This window comes from Rhinolophus hipposideros (assembly GCF_964194185.1).
Source record: "Rhinolophus hipposideros genome assembly, chromosome: 25".
Classification (NCBI taxonomy): domain Eukaryota; kingdom Metazoa; phylum Chordata; class Mammalia; order Chiroptera; family Rhinolophidae; genus Rhinolophus; species Rhinolophus hipposideros.
This window is the reverse complement of record NC_138071.1, coordinates 541,920-566,886: the sequence shown is the minus strand read 5'-3', so window position 1 is coordinate 566,886 and position 24,967 is coordinate 541,920. Positions and strand designations below refer to the sequence as shown.

At 34.6% G+C, this 24,967-nt stretch overlaps 1 protein-coding gene across 1 annotated transcript in view; it reads left to right on the top strand.

Moving 5' to 3' along the window:
* Window positions 1-24,609, top strand: part of SAMTOR (S-adenosylmethionine sensor upstream of mTORC1) — a 112,832-nt gene extending 88,223 nt beyond the window's left edge. Inside the window, exons 4-5 of the mRNA XM_081038117.1 lie at window positions 5,930-6,044; window positions 21,418-24,609. Of these exons, the coding sequence (XP_080894243.1) occupies window positions 5,930-6,044; window positions 21,418-22,047 (745 nt within the window). The 3' untranslated portion in view covers window positions 22,048-24,609. The remainder of the gene's footprint in view (window positions 1-5,929; window positions 6,045-21,417) is intronic.
* Window positions 24,610-24,967: the final 358 nt, after the last annotated feature.

The window sequence follows — 24,967 nt, the reverse complement described above, 5'->3', positions numbered from 1 at the left end:
GAAGATGTTTAAAAGATAACAGTATAATGAATAGTACTATGTTCATAAATTTGACAGAATAACATAATCATTAAAGAACTTATATCAATGGTTTAAAATCTCAAAAATAAAACTCCAGGGGGGCGGCCCGGTGGCTCAGACGGTTAGAACTCCATGCTCCTAACTCCGAAGGCTGCTGGTTCGATTTCCACATGGGCCAGTGGGCTCTCAACCACAAGGTGGCCAGTTCAATTCTTCAAGTCCCACAAGGGATGGTGGGCTCCGCCCCTGCAACTAAGATTGAACACGGCACCTTGAGCTGAGCTGCCTCCCGGATGGCTCAGTTGTTGGTTGGAGCCCAGGCTCTCAACCACAAGGTTGCCGGTTCAACTCCTGCAAGGGATGGTGGGCTGCGCCCCCTGCAAGTAGCAATGGCAGCTGGACCTGGAGCTAAGCTGCGCCCTCCACAACCAAGACTGAAAGGACAACTTGAAGTTGAATGGCACCCTTCACAACTAAGATTGAAAGAACAACAACTTGACTTGCAAAAAAAAAGTCCTGGATAGTACACACTGTTCCCCAATAAAGTCCTGTTCCCCTTCCCCAATAAAATCTTTAAAAAAATAAAAATAAAACTCCAGGCCCAAATGACTTCACCAGCAAGTTCTAGTAAACATTCGAGAAAAAGATGAATTCTATTCTTATACAAACTCTTTGAAAATAGAATAAAGGAAATCTCCCACACACATCTTAGGAGTCTAGCATAACCTTGATATTAAAAGACTCTCTAGACAATACAGAAAGGGGGAATTATAGTGTGGTCTCTCTCGTGAATGAACACAGAAATACTAAAATATATATATAGTCAATCCTCACTCATAAATCATGTCTGCAAATTAACCTACTCATTAAAATTTATTTACAAGTCCAGTATCAGTACTCATGGCATTTCAGAGTCATTTGTGGACATGCGCAGAGTGCCAAAAAATTTGAGTCATCTTACGTACACATTCCCTGAAGTTGAACAAAACAAGCTCTGTCTTCTTATTTCGCCTTTCATGTACAGTCATGTATTGCTGTACTTCAAGATTATGTTCTGAGAACTGCGCTGTTAGGTTATTTCCTCATTGTGAAAACATCACTGAGTGTACTTATACAATCCTAGATGGGATAGCCTACTAGACACCTCAGGTATAGCCCATTGCTGCTAAGCTACAAGCTTGTACGGTATGTTACTGTACAAAACAGCATGAGATTAAATCAAGCACAAGAGGAAATGATGCAGTCAAGACACATGGTGAGCATGCATTATATAAGGCTGATGATTCATAAGGCTGGTGCCGGCCTCTACCAACGCAGACTTCATATAAGTACAAGGATTTCACTCTGTAATGATGAAAAGTATAGTAGAGTGAATCCATAAATGAGCACCAGCCACTTATTATTATTATCATGTATTGTGCACTGTGCATAGTTGCATGTGCTATACTTTATACAACTGGCAGTGCAGTTTGTTTACACCAGTATCACCACAAGCATCGAGTAATTTATTGCTACACTCTGACATCAGTAGGTAATGGGAATCTTTCAGCTCCATTATAATCTTATGGAACTACCCTCATATATATAATCCAAACTTAGACTGAAATGTCATAATCCAGATAGAGTGTGACTGTATAAGGAAATGTCCTTTTTTTCAGTCTATTTAGTGTCACAGTTTTTGCATTTTTGTGTTTTTTGTTTATGATTTTAGTTTTAAAGTGGCCCCCATGCATCCTGTTGAAGTTCTGTCTAGTGTATCTAAGCACAACAAGGCTGTATTAATAAATGCCTTACAGAGAAAATACCTGTGTTAGATAAGTTTTCTTTAGGCATAAGTTATAGTGGTTTTGGCTGTGAGTTGTGTTAATGCATTATAATATATATTAAATAAAGTGTCTTTAAACAGAAACACATATAAATCCAAGTTGTATGTTGACCCGTTGACAAAAATATTGTGCCAGAGGCCTACGCCTGTGTTTCCCTTAGGAGCTATGGTTCAGTATTTGTGGTGACTTTATATACCATAAGTACCACAAATAATAAGAATTGACTATATATGCATATATAAAATAAATATGAAAAGAATAATATATCAAAACCAGTTAGGTCCTTCCCAATAATGAATGGTTAGTTTAATACTACAAAATTAATGAGTATACTCAAGCACATAAACAGATTAAAGTCATACCTGAATAGCTGATAGAATGCATCTGATAAAATCTAACACAGATTTGTGTTAAAAAGAAATTCTTTTTAAGCACTGGCAAAGTACAAAAGAAGTTTCTTAAACTTTAACAAGGGTAGTACACAAAATCTACAACAGTCACTATATTTAATGATGAAACACTGGAACATTCCCTCTGAGACTAGCAAAATAGCAGTGCCTGCTAGTATTTCTGTTTAACATTGTATTTAAAAATCTTGGACAAAGCAGTGAGGCAAAGTAATAGATGGAAGCATGGGTGGATAGATAGGAAAGGAAGAAACGCAAATGTCATTTTTCATGGATTATATAATTATATACCTAGATGAGGATACCCAAAATAATATACAGATAAGCAATTGAGATAACAGGAACTTAGTAGAGTTGCTGGATATGAAATCAATATACAAAAGTCTGTTGCATTTCTGTTACCAAAAAAAAGGAAAAATGAAATTTTTTAACAAAGTTTATCCATGGGGAAAAACAATCATGGCATAAAAAAATGACATAAGAAATATAAATCCAACAAAACATGTGAGACTGTGTTAGAGAAAATGATAAAGCTATTGGGAGACAATGAAAAAACCTAAATAGATGGAAAACTGTACCATGTCTGTGAATTAGAAAATTCAATATTGTAAAAATGTTAATTTTTCCCAAATGATCTTTAGACTCAATGCCACTGTAAGAAAGTCATGAGATGTGTTGTATAAAGACACTACTATACAGAAATGAACACAAATTAACTATAGAAATACAGATGACTCTCACAAACTTAATGTTAAATGAAAGAAGAAAGGCACAAAAGCAAATGGGCAGTGTGTGAAACTAAACTGTTACTTAGGCATTCGGTCATAGATAGTAAGACTATAAAGGGAAATCAAGGAAACGGCTATCATTTAAATCAGGACAAGGGGACTACCGTTACAGAAAGGGGTAGGAGATGTCATCAGGGAGGGGCATGCTTCCAGAGTGCAGACAATGATTTATTTCTTGCCCTTGGTGGTAATTACTTTATATTTATTTTGTAATTGGTCTTTAAACTATAAATGTGTGTTTGGTACAAATAAATTAAGGAGCTAAACCAAAGAATTTGAAATGAACCAAGTATATTACTGAGAATGTTACTAGGTTAATTTGTGATATTGTTATTGATGATTGTATCATAATGCTGAATTAACTTGAATGATTTAGAGTACTACACCCAGACAGAAATTTTAATTTACACGATGCACTTTTTAAAAAAGACTATCAGAAATGTTTTGCTAACCAATTTACTAGTATAGAATTTAGTGTGAGGCAAATTCTGCTTTTTCATTATGTTCAAGAAGATCATTACTGAATAAACCACAAAAAGATTTAACCTATAAAATGATATTAACAGCTAACAACAATATTTACAACTTTTTGAGCACTTACCATGTACCAGATATTGGATCAAGCATTATAAATGTATTATATCGTTTAATCCTGGAAATTACTCTTAAGTGTGGATACATTGTTGTCCCCATATTACACAGGCAAAGGACAGAATCAGGTTTTGATCTTAGTCTCTCTGATGCCAGAACTCGTTTTTCACCATAGGCCCAAGTAAGGATTACAATGACAATCTAGTAGTGTATATAGTATTACATACTGTTATAGATTCTTGTTTATTCTAACTGGTTACATTTGGGGTAATCAAATTTGTATTAATTCAGCAGCGAGTGTCAGCTGTATACTAAACCTTTCTAAGGGCCATGTCTACTGGATATTTTGGTCTGTTTAGCAACTTGGAACCTGTGCCACAGAACTTTGCAGCCCACTTTTTTCATTGGAACTAGTGTATCGCGATATTTCAAGTATCAATAAACTTAATTCAACTTTACAGATGATTATTTGTTATAGGCATCACCCATTTAAATAATTTGCTTCCTGATTGGCTACGATACAGAAAATTACCTCTTGCCCCCGAGGAGCAGCTCTTTTCACTGGTTCCTTGCAAGAACTGTCATTCATCCAGAGGTCATAGTCAGAGTTATTGAGTTATTTTATATGGAAAATGAAGGCCCTCTTTGGTGAAATGCTATTTTCTCATACCCTCAAAGCCCCTTTTCAGGGAAGTTCTTAAATAAAAGTTTATTGACAAAAATATTTTAATTGGTTCATATTATTTTTATGGTACTACCCTGTTTCCCTAAAAATAAGACCTAGCCGGACCATCAGCTGTAATACGTCATTTGGAGCAAAAATTAATACAAGACCCGGTATTATATCATATCATACATCATATCATCTTATTATACTGGGTCTTATATTAACTTTTGCTCCAAAAGACACATTAGAGCTGATTGTCCGGCTGGGTCTTATTTTTGGGGAAACATGGTATACAGTGGCATGTACTATATTAGATAGGTCCTATATAGTTTATTTATAATCAAATGGTGATTGTGCTAATTTTTATAAAGTGTTAGGGCATCAACATTTGGTAACCCCTATTTATAGCATTCCTTTTCTGGAAAAAAAAAATCAACTTTATATTTTTTTGACTTAATAGTGTCTTTTCCAGGAGCTTAACCCATTGTCTGTAGTTAATACCTCCCTAATGGACCCTAAGGTGCTAGCCCAGGTGTAAAGGAGAAAAGCAGGACAGGTTCTCCTTGCCTTTTTGACTTCAAGGAACCAAGATTCTGTTTGTACCCACTCATTTCCCTACATTTCTTTTCTTTATTTTCCCAGTATCCATAATTTTTAAAAAGAAAATTAACATCAGTGAAAATTGCATATATCTGAAGTTGATTCTTATTATTGCTATATTGTCTGAACATTAGGTTTACAGACTTCAGACCAACAAAATCCACTGTTTTCCTTCATCCTTGTTGCTAGAGCCGTATTAGTTGCATTTGACCAACTTAAAATACGGTCATTTCTGATTTTGTTTACATTAATTTTTCCCTACTGTTTTTGGACATGAGGAAAGCTCTTAAATAAAAATAAAACAAAAGTTTTTCATAAATTAAAAAGTACTGTTTATGCTATTCTCTTTGGCCTTTTTAAATCATTGAGACATATTCAAGTACAAAAACATTGTTATATGAACTACATAGAGTTGATTTGTTAGTGGATTTTTTCATCTGCAATAACAGTTTTCAAAATGTGGTCTGAGGATCTGAGATTCTTCAAGGGTTTTTAAGGGGAAAAAGTTTATTTTCTCAGTAATACGAAGATATCTTCTTTACTTTGCCTTCTTTGATTTTTTTCATGAGGGTAGTTTTCTAGAAACTATATGGTATATAATGTTGGGACAGCTTGAACACTAACGCAGATATGAGAATCCATCAGTCTTCTATTCAGCCAGACATTAAAGAGACTTCAAAAAACGTAAAAGCATGCCTCACTTTTTACTCTTTCTAATCTAGATTTTTCATTAAAAATATATAATTTACATTAACATATGCAATAGGTTTATTGATTTATAAATGAATTTATAAATATCTTTTAAACTATTCAGGTTAATTTCAAATACAGTATTATTGAGAGATAATCCTCATAAATGAAAGCTTTTTAAGGCCTCCGTTATTTTTAAATGTGTTAAAGGAATCCTGAGACCAAAAAGTTAGAGAGCCTAAAATCTATATGACCTTTTTTATTCTCAAATGTTTGATTTTGTTTCCTTATAGTTTATTTTCATTTTGCCATTTATAAAACAAAATAATCTGTTTTTAGGTTACTACAAACCTCAGGAAAGATCAGATTACTTGATGTTGGCAGCTGCTTTAATCCATTTCTGAAGTTTGAAGAATTTCTCACTGTTGGCATAGACATTGTACCTGCTGTAGAGGTATGTCTGCACAGTTATGTTTTGTTTGGAGATTTTACTGTTTTACACGTAACTTTACAAAGGAAAAACACTATCGGCACATTCCTGAAATAGCAAATATATTCACTATGTGCAAGTTGATAAGAGATTATTTCTATTCAAAACTAAATATATATTGCATGAAAATTTTTGAGCATTTAGTTAACCAGTAATAACTTGAGTAGTACCATATGTGTCTTTATCGTTCTTTTTGTTCCCTTTTTGTTTTTGTTCTTTTTGTTTATCACCTTTTGTTTAAATCAAGAAACTTTAGTAGATTGCAGAGATTTGGGGGCCTTTTGTTTGGTTTGTTTTTTTAATGCATCTCTTTCTGAAATGTAGTGTTGTGATATAGAGCCATTATGGAGCAGTAGAAAGAGCAAGGGCTTTGGACTCAGCCAAAACTTTATTAAATCTCGGCGATTTGTATTTAGTACATGAAACTCCTTACCTTTACATAGAATGCTTCCTCTACTTTTAAAATTAGATATTTTTTCTTGATATAAATTTATAATGATTGCCATTTTACTTTTGTAACACCAGGCACAAAAAAAAAATTACAAATTGCATTTTTATTGTCATAAAGATAATATGTGTTAGAGTATAAATTCTTTGGGTAGGGACTTTTTTACCCCACACTGCTATATTCCCAGCACCTAGAAGCAGGCCTGGTATATTAAGTAGTTATTAAGTACTTTTTGAATAAAAGAATGTAGACTTGCTTTCAACCTAGGTTTGAATCTCTGAGCCTCAGTTTTTTCATCTGTATAATGGGGTTGGTAATGGATGATACTTCATAAGATTGTTGCAATGTTTACCTGAGAAAAAGTATTTAAAGCACCTAGCAAAGTGCCTGTTAGATAGTAAGTGCTAAAGAAATGTTTGCTGTTATTATTGAAATGTTCCTACATGGAGATTCAACTTTTATATGAATCTTTTCTTTAATTTTGATGAGCATGACTATCTAAATTAAATATGTATGAGTAACATTGAGGAACAAGAAAACACTAAAACCATTATTATTATATCTACTTCCTAAAGATGGACAAATGTTTGCCTTATGGTAAAATAGCTGTTCTTAGCTTATCATTGCAGAGAATTCCTCTGCCATCAGGAACTGTAGTTTTAAAGTGCAAGTGTTGCTCTGCTGAGACATGATAACTATTTGATCTAAATCTCAGACTTAAATATTATTCTTAAAATATTTAATTTGTTTAAAGATAAGGACTATATATAAACTTTCAACTGTAAAGTCATTAGGGAAGGCAAAACAACTGCTATAGTAATTTAGTAGTAGAATCAGATGTTCACAGTTCCAGAACCTTATAATTAAAACAAAGGGAAGAGACTTATACTTCCAGCCATGATGGAGTAACAGGGACCAGATTGATCCTCTTTTCCCCTGCCTGGAGCAACAAAAAAGTGAACAAAATATTTAAAATAATTTACAAGGCACTGGACATCAGGTAATGAAAGAAAATGATCCACAAGAGAATGTAAACTAATGAGATGAGCCCAATTGCACCAGCATATAGCCTTCAGAGAGTTTCCAGGATGTGACACAAAAAAAAATATCCTAAGCCCAGCTGATTCCCTGAGTTGTAGAGGCAGAGCTGAGAATCCTGGGAGACCAAGACAGTTGGGGTTCCTAGGACAGGGTACAAAGATATGAGAGCTGCACAGAGGGAAAACTCCAGAGGTCTGCGGAGTCCTCCTTGAGTACACAGCTGAGTGCTGGTCAATACAGGTGTGTAAGAAAACTGCATGAGACTGGAGCAAGCACCACCTGGAAGAACCAGAGGTTATAGTGCTTGGCACTCATACAGGCTGGAAATAGTACCTGTTCCCACCAGCCACACTGGAAACCTGAAGAACTCCTGTACATTTGGTAAAGTACAGAGAAGAGCCTTGCCTTACTCGTAATTAGAGAGTAATTAGTCTGACAGTGAAAACTGTTCCATTCCCACCTAACAAATCTTAAAAGCAAGACCCAAAAAAATCAAACTGTCTTAAGGTAACAACTACATCCCAGAACAAAGCTCAAGAATATTTACAGCAATGCAAAGCCATCCAGCACCCAACAAGGTAAATTCACCATGTCTAACATCCAATAATGAAGTAACCAGCCATGTAAAGAAGCACGAATATAGGACCCACAGCAAGGAGGTAAATCAGCCAACAGAAACCAACCCTGAACTGACATAGATGTTAAAATTAGAAAACAAGGACATTAAGATAAAGGCATTATGAGTATATTCCATATGTACAAGAAGTTAAGTAGATACATGGAAGATATTTTAAAATATGTAAATCTAACTTCTAGAGATGGATTACTACAATGTATGATAAGATGGAATTGATGGTACATTAAATATTGCAGAAGAAAAGTTAAATAGAAGATACGGCAATAGAAGCTACCCAAAATTAGACACAGAAAAGATTTTTTTCCAAATGGAAGAGCATCAGCAAGCAGTAAGACAATTTCAAGTGGCTAAATATAAGCATAATTTGTGTTTCCCCCCCAAAGGGGGAGGAGATTTAAAGAAATAAGTTTCCAAATTTAATAAAAGCTATAAATTTACAAATCCAAGAAGCTCAACAAACCCCAAGCATACACAGAAGAAGGAGGAGAAGAAAAGAGGAAGGAAGAGGAAGCAAGAAGGAGGAATGGAAGGAGGAAAAGCGGAAGGAAAAGAAAAGGAAGGAAAGGAGGGAGGGAGGAAGAGAATTATACCAAGGAACATGGTAACGAAACTTCCCACCCCCCCCCCAAAAAAAAAAACAGTGATGAAAGTCTTAAAAGCAGCCAGAAATGAAAAGAAAGACATGTTAATGTACTGAAATATAAAAATTTGTCACCTAAAATCCCATACCCAGTGAAAATTTCTTTCAAAAATGAAGGCAAAATAAATTTTTTTTCAGACATGCAAAAGCTGAAAGAATTCAAAATCAGCAAATTTGCATTATAAGAAATGTGACGTAAGAAGTGTTTTAGCCAGGTGGAAATACAGATCTGCAGAAAATAATGGAGACTACAGGAAGTGCTAACTTCATAGGTGTAAAACACAAAAGCTTGTTTCATTATTATTTAAACTCTTTAAAAGATAAATGACCGTTGTTATGGGTTGAATTGTGTCCCTCAAAACATGTAAGAGTCATAACCACCATTATGTGACCCTTTATTAGATATAGAGTCTTTTCAGAGGTGATCAAGTTAAAATGAGGTCATTAGGGTGGGCCCTAATTCAATATGACTGTATATCCTTATAAAAAGGAGAAATTTTGTCATATAAACACATGCACAGGAAGAATGTCATATGAAGATGAAGACAGTGGGCAATGAACAAGCCAGGAAAACCAAAGATTGCAGGCAAATAAGCAGAAGCTCAGAGAAAGGCATGGAACAGGCTGGTTGATCACTGACTTCTAGCCTCTACAACTGTGACATAATACATTCCTGTTGATTAAGGCACCCAGTCTCTGGTATTTTGTTATGGCAGCCCTAGCAAACTACTACAACCATTTAAACAGAAGTCATGTAGAGTGGGGTTTATAATGTATGTAAAATTCAAATGAATGACAACAATAGCACAAAGAATGAAAAGAGAGAAATGGAAATACACTATTTTAAGGTTCTATATATGCATGAAGTGGTGAAATATTATTTGAAGATAGACTATGATACATTAAAGATGTATACTATAAATCCTAAAGCAACCACTAAAATGACAAACAGTTATAGCTAATAAGCCAACAAAGAAGATAAAATGGAACCATAAAGAAATTCAATTAATCCCAAAAACAGCAAAAAAGGTGAACAAATAGAAAATAAAAAGCAAGATTATAGATTTAAACCTAAGTATAGTGGTACCTCGGTTTTTTTGGCCCCGAAAAATATGCCTCCAAGTGGGGGGGTCGTCTTATACGCCAGGTACACTTCAGATAGACTGCCCATAGTGCTTGCCCCGTGCCATAGTGGCCTCCCGATGCCCGCCCACTTCATTCCACATACCGTTCAGGCATCAGCAGCGCTGCTGGGTGTATGCTCGGCTGTTATGCGATTTTGCTGTTATGAGATTTTACCACACTCGCAAAATCGCACACAGCCGAGCATACACCCAGTATGATAGCGCAAAATCGCGAATCGCGATACCATACTGGGTGTATGGTCGGCTGTGTGCGATTTTGCGAGTGTGGTAAATTCGGGTTACCGTATATTTCTTTACATATGCATTGAAGATTCACGATTTTGCGCTATCATGGTGCCTGTTAGAATGTTGAAGAGCTCGCACTTGCGCACTAGTGAGGTCCCAGGAAGATGCTAATGCAAGGGTGGACCAGACTGCTATAGTGAGAGGGCGGGCAAACAGGGAGCAGGGACCAATCAAATCAGGCTTTGTATACAGCCAACAGCCAACCACAATACTGCACCATTGTACAGTACAGCATAGAAAATGTCGACCAGTCAAACCCCTATCATCCCTATCATGGCACCAGCCAAAAGAAAGAAGTATGATGCAAATTTTAAACTGAAAGTTATTTGGTGTGCGGAAGAGAGGGTAGTCTTATACGGCGAGTATATAACAAACTCTGTATTTTGAGTGGAAATGTTAGGGGGTCGTCTTATACGCCCAGTCGTCTTATACGCCGGCAAATACGGTAATCCGTTCTAGAAGACCATTTGAGTTCTGAAACGTTTGAAAACAGCCGACAGCTAGGCCTCAGGATCTTGTGCTCAGCGGAAGCTGTGTGACATGTTCAATTTCCGAGGCATGTTTGAAAAATGAAGCATTTACTTATGGGTTTATGGCATTCGTAAACTGAAAAGTTCGTCAACAGAGACGTTCAAAAACTACTGTATGTTAATCACCTTAAATAGCTATGGCCTAAATTCCCCAATTAAAAAGCACAGATTGTCAGATTGGATAAAAAAGCAACACGCAAATATGACGTCTGACAGTAAAGTTCACAAACTTGTTGCAACGATGTTCCTAACATTTTTTGATATCAGAGGGATTATTCATTGTCAATTTGTACCAACTGGACAAACAGTTAACCAAGTTTACTATTTGGAAGTGCTGAAAAGCCTGCGTGAAAAACTTAGACCACCTGAACTTTTCCCCAGCAATTCATGGCTCTTGCAACACAACAATGCACCAGCTCACACAGCACTGTCTGTGAGGGAGTTTTTAGCCTGTAAACAGATAACTGTATTGGAATACCTTCCCTACTCACCTGATCTGACACCATTGACTTCTTTTTTACCTGAAGATAAAGGAAATATTGAAGACATTTGGATGACATTCAGAACATCAAGGGTAATACGACGACAGCTCTGATGGCCATTCTACAAAGAGTTCCAAAATTGCTTTGAAGGGTGGACTAGGTACTAGCATTGTTGCATAACTTCCCAAGGGGAGTTCTTCGTAGTTGACCATAGTGACAGCAATGAGGTATGTAGCACTTTTTCTAGGATGAGTTCGCAAACTTAATTGTCAGACCTCATATAAGCTGCCTATAAGAAATTCACTTCAATTATAAACACACAAATAGATTAAAAGCAAGAGAATGCGCAAAAGAAAACTGGTGTGGCTGTATTATAATCACACAAAGTGGACGTCAGAACAAAAAATAGTAACAATAGAGATGGTCATTTCGTAATGATAAAAGGGTTAATTCATCAAGAGTGCAAATCAATCCTAAACATTAATGTACCTAATAACAGAGCTTTAAAATGTATACACCAAAAATTGATAAAATAACAAGGAGAAATAGACATTTATAAAATTGTAGTTGGAGATTTCAATACCCGTATCTCAACAATTAGATAACATCTGTCAAAAAAGAACTCACCAAGAAAATTGGACTACATTGTGAAATGAAGATTAATAAAAACATACGATATCAACCTGCCTAGGATGTCAATAAAGTAGTACCTTGGAGAAATTTTTCAGTACCGAACGCCTTTATCCAATAATAACAAAGGTCTCAAAGCAATGAGATCAACTTTCCAACTAGAAAACAAAAAGCACACTAAATCTAAAGGACGAGAAAGAAAATAATAGAGACCAGAGTGGAAATCTGATTTAAATGAAATAGAAAACTTTCAGGAAAAAAAGGGCAAATTAAGAGTCACATCAGCATTATGATGGTGTGAGAAAACCTCTCACCCTAAAGATACACTAGGTTGGACAATTATAATTCAACAAAGGATTCTTTGCTCAACACACAAACACATCTGAATGATCCCCATATTGAGACTTCAGAAGGTAGAGGAGTATGAGTGCGCAGGCAAGGCATGATGGGGGGAATGACAGAGATGGGAGCCGCAGAGACAGAGACACAGTCCTGCACTCATCTGGGCCCCAGTGGATGCACGAACATGGAGGGCTGGGTTGCAATCCCCATTGGGCAGACCAGAGGCTGAGCCCATGGATGGGGTGGAGAATCAGTGCAAAGGGTGGCAGCTCCTCGATAACAGCCACAATCAGGGAAAAAGGAACAGCTACAGAAACCTGAGTTCTCCCTTAACCCTCCTGTAGCCTACTGGTTCCAGCAGATGCAGCAGCAGTGGAGGTAGGTCGTCAAGGGGCAGGAGCAACATTCCAGCTGGAGTAGCCCGCACCGATCGTGACTGAACCCAGTGAAAAGAACAAAGCCACAGATGCGAGGCTCCCTCCTCCACTGACCCTTCCCCACCTATCTCTGTGGAACCTAGTAGATGGAACTGGGACACCTGATAGTGCAGCACAGCTGGCAGCTTCTGGTTGCAGGAAAGCAGCACCAGGAACTCAGAGGCCGTGTGCCCCATCATCTGTCACACAATACCACAGAGGTGGTGCCCAAATCCTCAGGGAATATGGAGCATTTTCCACAGCTGAGGCAGTGCTACCCAGCAGACATCCCGGAAGTCCCTGTAAGAGAAAACAAAAAAATTGCACTATAGCACCATCCACTGGAAAAACAAAAGAAGAAGCTCTACTTCTCAACCTGCTAAAGGGTTAAAGGCAACAAGTACTTTAGAAAGCAGAGAAAAAAAGTCCATCAAGTACCATGAACAACCAAGGTAACAAGGTAGTTCAGAAAGAAAATAAAAAATCTCCAGAAAATAAAGGGATGGAAGGTTGTGATTTAATGGCAGAGAATTCAAGATTGCAGTACTGAAAAAACAAAGATACACACAGAAAACTTCAAGAGATAGATGAAAACTCACAAAGGCCGTTCGTTGAGCTCAGGAATAAAATCAATGAGCAAAAAGAGTACTTTACCAAAGAGAGTGAAACTGTTTAAATGAACCAAACAGAAATTCTGGAGCTGAAGAAATAAATGACCTAAATATTCCATTGAAAGCTATGGATAGATCATCCAAAGAGATAGTCAATGAGGAAATTTCGGCCTTAAGTGACACATTAGACAAAATAGACATAATTGACATTTATAGATCCTTTCATCCCAGAATACCAGAATATACATTCTTTTTTAGTGCATATGGAACATTCTCAAGGACAGACCGTATGTTGGGGCACAAAATGCTCCTCAACAAATTTAAGAAGACTGAAATCATACCAAGCAAATGGTCCAAACACAGTGTTTGAAATTGAAAGTCAATGGCAAAAGGAGAGCTGGAAAAACGACAAATATCTGGAGATTAAACAACATGCTATAATACTAAACAACAACTGGGTCAAAGAAGAAATAAGAAATAAAAAGATACATACAGACAAATGAGGATGGCAGTATGACATATCAAAATTTTCGGGATGCAGCAAAAACAGTAATAAGAAGGAAGTTTATAGCATTACAGTCCAACCTCAAGAAACAAGGAAAATCTCAAATAAACAACCAAACAGTTCACCTTTAAGAACTATGAAAAGAACAAATGAAACTCAGAGTCACTAGAGGGAAGGAAATAATAAAAATTAGAGCAGAATTAAATGAAATAGAGAACAAAATGACAATAGAAAAATTAATAGAAAAATTAATAAAGACATGATTCTTTGAAAAGATTAATACAATTGACAAATCTCTGATTATCATCACTAAGGAAAAAAGAGGAAAGCCTCAAACAAAATCAGAAATGAAAGAGAGGTTACAATGGACATCACAGAAATACAAAGGACTATACAAGAATACTATGAAATGCTATATGCCACCAAATTCAATAACGTAGAAATATTGAACAAGTTCTTAAAAATATATAACCTTCCTAGATGGAATCATATTCTTCCTAGACGGGGAATTGGAAAATCTAGATAGACTGATATAGTAAGGAAATTGAAACAATCATCAAAAACTTCCCAAAAAGTAAAAATGTCCAGGAATTCTTCCAAACACAAAAAAGATGTAATACCTGTCCTTCTCAAACTTACAAAAATTGAAGGAGAGGAAACACTATTTAACTTATTTTATGAGGCCAAAAACACGCTGAACCAATGCCTAGCAAGGGCAACACAAAAAATTATAGGCCAAATCATTGATAATTATAGGCCAAAACATTGATGTTTATCATTGATAAACATAGATGCAAAAATCCCTAAACAAAATAATAGCAAATTGAATACAACCATACATTAAAAAGGTAATACATTGTAATCAAGTGGGGTTCATTCTAGGGACCCAAGGATGTTTCAACATATGCAAATCTACGTGATACACTACATTAACAAAATAAAATATAAAAAATCATATGATCATATTAGTAGATGCAGAAAAAGCATTTGACAATATACAACATATATTTATGATTAAAACACTTAATAGAAGATACAGAAGGAAAGTACCTCAACATAATTAAGGCCACTAATGACAAACCCTCAGCTAATATTATACTCAGTGGTGAAAAACTGAGAGCTTTTCCTCTAAGATCAAGAACAAGATGGGCCGGCCCAGTGGCGCAGGCAGTTAGAGCTCCATGCTCCTAACTCCGAAGGCTGCCGGTTCGATTCCCACATGGGCCAGTGGGCTCTCAACAACCAAAAAAAAAAGAAAAAAGAACAAGACAAAAATGCCCACTCTCAGCACTGTTATTCAACCTAGTACTAAAAGTACTAGCCAGAGCAATCAGGCAAGAGAAAGAAACAAAAGGCATTCAAATTGTAAGTGAAGAAGTAAAATTGTCACTTTTTACAGATGATATGATTCTTTATATTAAAAAAAAAAACCTAAAGATTCCACACAAAAAAACTATTAGAAACAACAAATAAATACAGTAAAGCTGCTGGATACAAAATCAATATACAAAAATCCATTGTGTTCCTATATCCTGACAATGAAATATCAGAGAAAGAACTGAAGAAAACAATCCCATTTGCAATTGCAATAAAAGGAATAAAATACCTAGGAATAAGCTTAACAAAGGAAGTGAAGAACCTATAAACTGAAAACTATAAACCATTGTTGAAAGAAACTGAAGAAGATACAAAGAAATGGAAAGGTATTCCATGACCATGGATTCAAAAAATCAAGTTAGTTCAGGCCATATTACCTAGAGCAATATACAGATTTAATGTAACCCCCATCAAAACCCCAGTGGCATTTTTCAAAGAAATAGACCAGGGGTGTCCAAACTTTTTTCAACGTTTTTCACCAACGGCCATATGCGGTAAAATACACAAACAGCTGGGTCACTCACTCGAGGTAACGTACTATTGCCTCACTTGGTTTATCTAAGTAAACAAATATATTTTTGGAATTTGCTGCTGGCCAATTAAAAATGGATTGCGGGCCACAGTTGGCCCACGGGCCGTAGTTTGGACACCCCTGAAATAGACCAAAAAAATCCTCAAGTTTGTATGGAACCACAAAATACCTCAAATAGCCAAAGCAATCATGAAGAAAAAATATAAAAAATAAAGAAAGGCAGGGGAATCAAATTACTGACTTCAAATTTTACTTCAAAACCCCAGTAATCAAAACATTATGGTATTGACAGAAAACAGACATTCAGACCAATGGAACAGAATTGACGTCCCAGAAATAAACCCAGACTTACATGGATCACTAATTTTTGACGAATGAGTCAAAAACATGGGAAAAAAGAAATGGTACTGGGAAAATTGGAAAGCCACATACTAACCAAAAAATGAAACTAGACTGCTATCTGTCTCCATATACAAAAATTAACTCTAGAAAGGATTAATGACTTATATGTAAGACCTGAAACAATAAAACCCGTAGAAGAAAACATTAGTACTAAACTTATGGACCAGAGTCTCAGAGAGGTTTTTGTGAACTTGACCCAAAGACAAGGGAAGTAAAATCAAAAATAAATGAATGGGACAAAAATAAATGAATGGGACATCAAACGAAAAAGCTTCTGCACAGCAAAAGAAACCATCAACCAACAAAAAGCAACCAACTGAATGAGAAAAGATATTTGCAAATACTTCAATAAGGGGTAAATATGCAAAAATATAAAGAACTCATACAACTAAAGAATTTTTTAAAAATCCAATAAAAATTGGGTGGAAGACCTGAACAGACACGTTTCCTGTGAAGACATACAAATAGCCAACAGATATATAAAAAGATGCTCAACTTCACTAGCTAATACAGAAATGAAAATCAAAACTACAATGAGATACCACTTCACACCTATTAGAATGGCTTATTAAAAATACAAGAATAACAACTGTTGGAGAGGATGTGGGAAAAAAAGGAACCCTGTGGAAAAAAAAAGGAATTGCACATGATGGCAATTAAATTGGTATATTCACTATGGAAAACAGTATGGAGGTTCTCAAAAAAATTAAGAATAGAGCTTCCATACAATTTAGCAATTTCTCTTCTGGGTATATTCCCCAAAAGATTGAAAACATTTATTCATATAGAAATATGTACCCCTATGTTCACTGCAGCATTACTGGGGTATTCAAGATGTGGAAACAACCTAAGGGTCCTTTGATGGATGATTGGATAAAGAAAATATGGTTCATATATACAATGGAATACTACTCAGCCTGAATAAAGGATGAAATGTTGCCATTTGTGACAACATGGATAGATCTTGAGAGTATAATGCTAAGTGAAATAAGTGTGATGGAAAAGGACAAGAACCATATGCTTTCACTCATTTTTGTGATATAAAATAAAGTAACAAGTGAACAAACAAAACAAACTCAGAGACACAGACAACAGTATGGTGATTACCTGAGGGGGAGGGTCCACAAATAGGGCCAAACTTAGAGACTACTGATTTTCAACCAAGATAGAAAGGGTCAAATATATGGTGAAAGAAGGAGACTAGATCTGTGTGGTAAGAACACAATGCAGTATACACATGATATATTACAGAATTGTGCACTTGAATCTTATATAGTGTTATTAATGAATGTTGCCCGAATAAATTTAACTGAAACATGTTTTCATTACCAAAAGGAAAATTGTTGAAAGCAAAAACTACTTTTTTGAGAATTTCAATAAAAGTGATAAACCACTAGCTTTACTGACTTGGAAATAAAGAGAACAAAGAGACATTACACATTTTTTAAAATTAGAAGTATAATAAGGAAATATTATGAACAATTTTATGCCAATAAATTCCACAACTTAAGTGAAACTTACAAATTCCTTTGAAAACACATACTAACAAGCCTACTCATGAAGAAACAGATAACCTGAATAGCCCTAAATGTATTAAAGAAATTTGAATTGGTAGTTAAAAACTTTCCTAGAAAAAAAATTCCCTGCCTGATGGCTTCACTGTTAAAATCTAACAGTTAAAGAAGAAGTAGTACCAATTATAAACAAACTCATCCCTAAGACTTCCTAACTCATTCTATGAGGCCATTATCCTGATAGGTAAACCAGACAGAAACACTACAGAACAAAAAAACTATGCACCATATCTTTCATAAATAGGGACAGAAATGTTTATATAAAGTTTTAGTATATTGTATTAAAAAAGAATAATACAACATAACTAAGTTTGGTTTATTCCAGGAGAGCAAAATTGGTTTAATGTTCAAAAAACATTTCACCAGAAAAAGATTCATCTCAATAGTTATAGATAAGCATTTAACAAAAATCAAAAGTTTCTTTCCTGATAAAAACTCTCAGAGGGAATTGAAGGCAATTTCCTCAACCTGACAAAGGGTATCTGAAAAACCTACAGCTAACATCATACTTTGTGAAACAAAAAGGTTTTAATGACAAGAACTAGAACAAAAATCAGATAAGGATATTTACTCTCACCACATCTATTCACCATTTCTCCAGAGGTCTAAACAGTATAATAAAGAAAGAAAAAGTACTAATAGGCATCCAAATTGGGAAGAAGTGAAACTGTCTTTATTCACAGATGACATTAATCGTCTGTTAGGTTATTCCCTGGAAGCTAAAGAAACTGTTAAGTAGTAAATGAGTTTAGCAAAGTTGCTAGATACAACATCAGTATACAAAAATCAATTGATTTCTATATACTAACCATTTATAATAGCATCAAAATATGCAATATTTAATATATAATCACGTTTTTATGAATGTAAATATATATCTCATATAAATCTGCCAAAAGATGTGGAAAAATCTGTATACTGAAAACTGTAAATTATTGAGAGAAATTTAAAAAGATCTAAATAAGTGGGGAGATACACCATTTTTATTGGTGGAAAACCTCAATATTGTTAACATGTCAATTTTCCCCAAATTGATCAATAGAGTCAATGCAATCTTGATCAAAATCCTATTAGGCTGTTTTGTAGAATTTGAAAAACTTATTCTAAAATTTTGTGGAAATTTGAAGGACCAACCTTTAAAAAGGACAGTGTTGGAGAGTAACACTGCCTGCTTTCAAAATTTATTTTAAAGCTACAATAATCAAAACAATGTATTATTGATGTCAAGATAATCAATGAAATATAATAGAGGGTCAACAAATAGGGCCAAACATAGGGACTACTGATTTTCAACCAAGATGGAAATGATAGTCTTTTCAACAAATGGTGATTAGAACCATTAGATAACCATGTACAAAAGGAAAACATTTCAGTTCTTATCTCACAGCATACACAAAAGTGAACTCAAAATGGATCGTAGACTGAAATGAAAAAACCTAGTTATAAAACTTCTAGAAGAAAACATCAAAGATAATCTTTGTGATATGGGATTAGGAAAAGATTTCTTAGATATGACACCATGAGTAGTCCATGAAAGAACAAACTGATAAATTGGCCTTCATCAAAATTAAAAAATCTTCTGCCCTTCAGAGACACTTTTAAGAGAATGAAAAGAAAAGCCACAGTCTGAGGAAAAGATGTTTTCAAGTATTATAGCTGATTACTTACTTGTATCCAGAATAAAGAACTCTCAAAACTCAATAATAATAATAATAATAATAATAATAATAGTTGTGTTTTTCTTTAACTTAAAGCAAATTATTTTTAAATGGGCAGAAGATTTTAACAGACAATTTAGCAAAGAAGATACCCAGATGGCAAATAAGTACATGTAAAGAAGATAAACATCACCGCTCATTAGGAAAATGCAAATTAAAGCCACAATAAACCACTACACATCTATTACAATGACTAAAATTTTTTTTTAATTTATTGGGGTGACATTTGTTAGTAAAATTACATAGATTTCAGGTGTACAATTCTGTATTACATCATCTATAAATGACATTGTGTATTCACCACCCAGAGTCAGTTCTCCTTCCATCACCATATATTTGATGCCCCCTACCCTCATCTCCCACCCCCCACCCCCACTTACAATGACTAAAATTTTAAAGGCTAGCATACCAAGTGTTGATGAGGATTTAGAGAAACTGTAACTCGCATATACTTCTTCTGGGAATGTAAAACTATGTAAGAGCTTTTGAAGGCAATTTTGGAGTTTCTTTAAAAGTTAAACATACACTTACTATACGATTTAGCCACCACTTTTCTGGATATTTACACAAATGAAAGCATGTCTATTCAAACACAAACAGGAATATTCATAGCAGCTTGAATCATGTAATACACAAAAACCAGAAATGATCAGACAAGTGTATGGATAAACAAACTGTAGTATATCCAGTAGGATACCTTAGCAATTAAAAAGGAATAAACTATCAATACTCATACATGCAAAAAAAAATAGATGAATCTCAAAATAACTGTGCTGTGTGAAAGATGCCAGGTGGAGTAAGGGTACATCATTCTGTGTACTCCATTTATATAAAAATCTAGGAAATGCCAACTAATCTATAGTGATAGAAATCACATCAGTGATTGCCTAGTGGTAAGAAAAGAGCAGGGAGGGTGTCAAGATGTGATTATAAACGGGGCACAAGGAAACTTTTGGGGGTGTTAGATGTGTTCAGTAACTTGATTGTGGCAACAATTTCACAAATGTATAAATGAAAAACATCAAAAGTGTACAGTTTAATTATGTTTGTACGTCAGTTATACTTCAATAAAGCTATCCAAAAAAAGCAAAGGGAAGAAGGAAAAACAATATTTTTCTATGTAATAGAGATTTATGTATCACTTTCCCCATTGGTAGTTCAGATGCTTATGTGACCAGATTGTCTATCCACTAACAAGAACGAGGGACTAAAGAATTAGCTCACATCTTTGTTAATTAATTAATAACTATTATTATATGATAAAGATAACAATTTTTGTCTAATTGTAAAACTGCTTTCTTATTCTGGATCATTCCCATAGAGTTTTAATATTCAACAAATTATACAATGCTATTTATTCCTTCACTGGCAGTGTTTCCCATGGTTGTTTTGTCTAAGTTAAATTTAATATGTAGTTTATTTCAAACCTGGGATTAACTTTTTATTGAGTAAATGCAATATTAAAGTTTCTTTCGGAATATTAAAGTTAATGGTTTAAAAGATGTTTTTCATGACCTTAAAAAGTTTGGATATTCTGCGATTACAAATTTATGTCTCATTATTTTCTTTGACATCTTTGGTTCATCTTTATTTCATGGTATTTCTTGTTTAAAGTTGTTTTTAGGCTGTTTTGGTAATTGTAAATGTTGAAGTGAATATAAATATGACTTAAGTTCAAAAATAAACCATTCCTGTAAACTCTTACCCAAATTAAATTTCAAATAAACCCTTATTTTTAACAACATATATGCTTAAAAATTATTTATAATTTCAAATGAACTGTTATAGAAAAATACATGTTTTAAATGACCACTAGAAATTATCTGGGTTTAATTTCTCTTTGAGATTTTTGTGACTAAGAGTTGAATAAGTCTGTGCAAATGGAGTGATTTAGAAGGGAAAGTGCCTAGTTAAAGCTTGAATGACATAGAAATGTTGTGAGGTAATTTAGTGTAAAATCTGTATAATAAGATGGAAGTAATCTTGGAATTCTTACTATGCCTGGTTTGTCCCTTCCTGCAGAGTGTGTATAAATGTGACTTCCTGAACTTACAGCTTCAGCAACCACTCCAGCTTGCACAGGACGCTGTAGATGCCTTTTTGAAGCAGCTGAAAAACCCTATTGATTCTCTTCCTGGAGAACTTTTCCATGTGGTTGTTTTCTCTCTGCTTCTTTCTTATTTTCCATCACCTTACCAGCGATGGATTTGCTGCAAGAAAGCCCATGAACTGTTAGTGTTAAATGGTTTATTGCTTATCATCACACCTGATTCCTCCCATCAGAACCGTCATGCTATGATGATGAAAAGCTGGAAGATTGCCATAGAGTCCCTGGGCTTTAAACGTTTCAAGTATTCAAAATTTTCACATATGCATCTGATGGCATTTAGAAAAATCTCCCTAAAAACCACAAGTGACTTGGTGAGTAGGAACTACCCAGGGATGTTATATATTCCTCAAGATTTCAACAGTGTAGAAGATGAGGAATACGCTAACCCTTCCTGCTACGTGCGATCAGATACAGAAGATGAACAGCTAGCATGTGGTTTCACAGAGCTCCCCGAGGCGCCATACGACTCAGATTCTGGAGAAAGTCAAGCCAGCTCCATTCCTTTCTATGAGCTGGAAGATCCCATATTACTTTTAAGTTAATATAAAAGCGAAAGACCCTTTCAGTCCAGACTCAAACTAATTGCTTACACTAATCAGAAATACTAACATGAACTCAGTACTTAAAATCTGGTTTGCATAGGAGAAATACACAGGTCTACAGAGTTTACTATTTTTTTCTGCTTCTGGATTTTAAAATTTATTCTTATATAGAAAGCTTAAAGGTTCATGTAGAGTGACCCCTGTCATAGCAGAAACCACTGTTACGTTAGCATTTAGCACTAAGATACCACAGAAAGGTACCTTTTTCTCTTTAGTGTTATTGTGAAAAATGAAACATAATTTGCTATGTATTTTTTCTTTTTTCCATCTTTTCAATGTTGACTTTAAACCACTGCATTGAGAAACTTTAAGATAAGTAGAAAGCTGTAGATTTCACTTTGATGATTCACAAGTTAAATGTGACACAGATGGATTGGTTTAGTTATTTTGTGATGCACTTACTCTTTTTTCTAACTAAATTATCTGTTACAGAAAGCCATTTTCTGTATTCAGTGTTGTCTGATGATCCAACATTTCCTAATCTTTTTGGAATTGATGATAATTTTTTTCCTTGTTCTCGCTCATTTTGCAACATCAGACATTGGGGGACAGATTTCCCCCAAAGTATATATTGTAATTTGATTAACAGTACAATAAACACCATTGCCAAAGTAAAATTTTCATCTTTCTTATTGCCTTGGTCCTTGGTGTTAAGTATATTTAATTGTGAGAGTTCATTTTTACTCTTTTTATTTAGGTTTCATTTACAAAATATTTAAGCAAGTAACAATATATACTTGATATTGACCTGAAACACCTTTGTGAAAGGGTTTGCACTTGTAAGAGAGTTTATATTTTATCTAGACCAATCTTGATAAAAAGTCCTCACCTTTCCGTTAGGGAAATGATGCACTACAAGTCTGAAATTATATAGAAAAAATTTTAAATTAACCCACTGCTGGTAGTCTCATAAAATGGTTTCGACCTTTTGGTATTCTTATTTCTATCTAAACCCTAGCTAAAAATTTTCTTTGAAAATATAAACCATTAGTTGGCTGTGGGAATTTTCCCTTTCCACATTGATAAATGCCTTTCTGTGTTTCTGGATCAGAAGCAAATTATTAAGGAGAAATATATGTCTAAACAAGACAAGATTTAGTTTAAATAGCTGAAAACACTTAGTCTTACATTGTCTTGTCAGCCAGCAATTGTCATGTAAACTATCATTTTTTAAGAGTGCCACTGTGTGGATTTTTTTCAAGTGGTTATTACATTAAAATTACCTCATACTGAGGTTTTTGCACTGAAATATCAGTTTCAGATTTCATGATTAATATACGTGTGTGTGTGTTTAAAGGAAACTTGCATTTTCGATTGTTGACCCTAAATTTCATAAACTGTACTTCTTTACTCTGGTAAACTGATGTTTTTGTGCTTATTATGAATTGCTGTAGTTAACTTTGAATGTGAAACTTAGAAATGCAAAATTTATCCTTTAAGAAATAAATGGTTGAGTGTATTCCTGATATTTCACATTCTAAATTAATGAAAGTAAAGAGATTGTAATTAACCCAGAAAGATCAGTTAATTACATGCAGTAAACATTGGTTGCTGAAATATGCCAGAAATAACTTGAAATTTTTCATTTACTTTCAATAGTATAAGATACCTTAATAACTAGGCTTGACTTTTCTTTCCAGTCAAGTCTTGACCCACAAGACTATGAGTCAAGTCCTCTAGTTCCCCCAAAAGAAGAAGGAAAAAAAAACACTGTGTTCAGGATAACACAAAACTTGTTTTGGTAGTACTTCTTTTACCGTATTGTTTGTTTTCTTTGATTTGACTAAATATTGTTAATGGCAAAGAAAACAATATACCAAATAAAAATGCTTTGAAAGTAAATGAAAACAGAGCTTTTGAGAGGCTTGTATAAGTACAACGTTGGAGTCAACCTTCGTGTCACAGCTAATATGTTGGTGCTATACATTCTTCTGACTGTTTACAGATGTTGATTCTGCTTATGCTCTGAAATGTGCATGATGTATTTTAAGTAGTACTTTACAGAAAAATCTCTTTATAAAACCTATACTCCCACTTAATATAAATTTGTTTGAATTTATAAATACCATTTGTTACTGTAAATTCAGCTTATTCAAATTATGTTGACACAGGATTTAAACTAACACATATTCCACCAAAGCCAATTCAACGTATGTGTTAAAATATAAGCAGTCATGTGGCTAGGTGCCAGATTATATGTGTAATGACGAGAAGTTAATAGAACCTTCCTTTTAATATACTGTATGGGTACTCTCGAGAATGATTTCATTTAAATATAAAGAAGTTAAGGGGCCTCCTGTCACATTCATAATAGGACTGTCCAAAACTATTTGGTGTTTCAAAAACAAATACTTCGGTTGGATTCTTCAGGATCAAGTGGTTTATATCATAGTTGCCAGGTGGTGGGAGGTGGCATACCTGAAAATGTATGTTTGTGTTTGTTGTATTTTTTCACATTTTGTGAGCAAAGCACATTTATTAAAAATTTTAAATTTTCTAATATTCATTGTCTATTACTTATAAACTGAAAGCTTTGTGGTCTTTGACCTGTCTCATTCAGTGATTTAAGAGTAGGGAAGCAATTTAGAACTTGAATGACTTAGAATTTTCTAGCTGGGTTCATCAACCCCTTAATTTCATAAATTCATTCACTGAGATCCTGAAATCTCAAGTGATTTCTCCATTGTCATGCTGTTTATCAAAGAACTATGACAACAGCCAGCAGAAATTTTAGTTCATTGTATGTCAACCATATCATACTCTACTTTCCTTGAAAATTAATTACATCAGATATAATTTAGTTAAGTATATCACTTTTTAGGGCAACTGATGGCTTTCTCATGAGGCAAGTTATTTATTC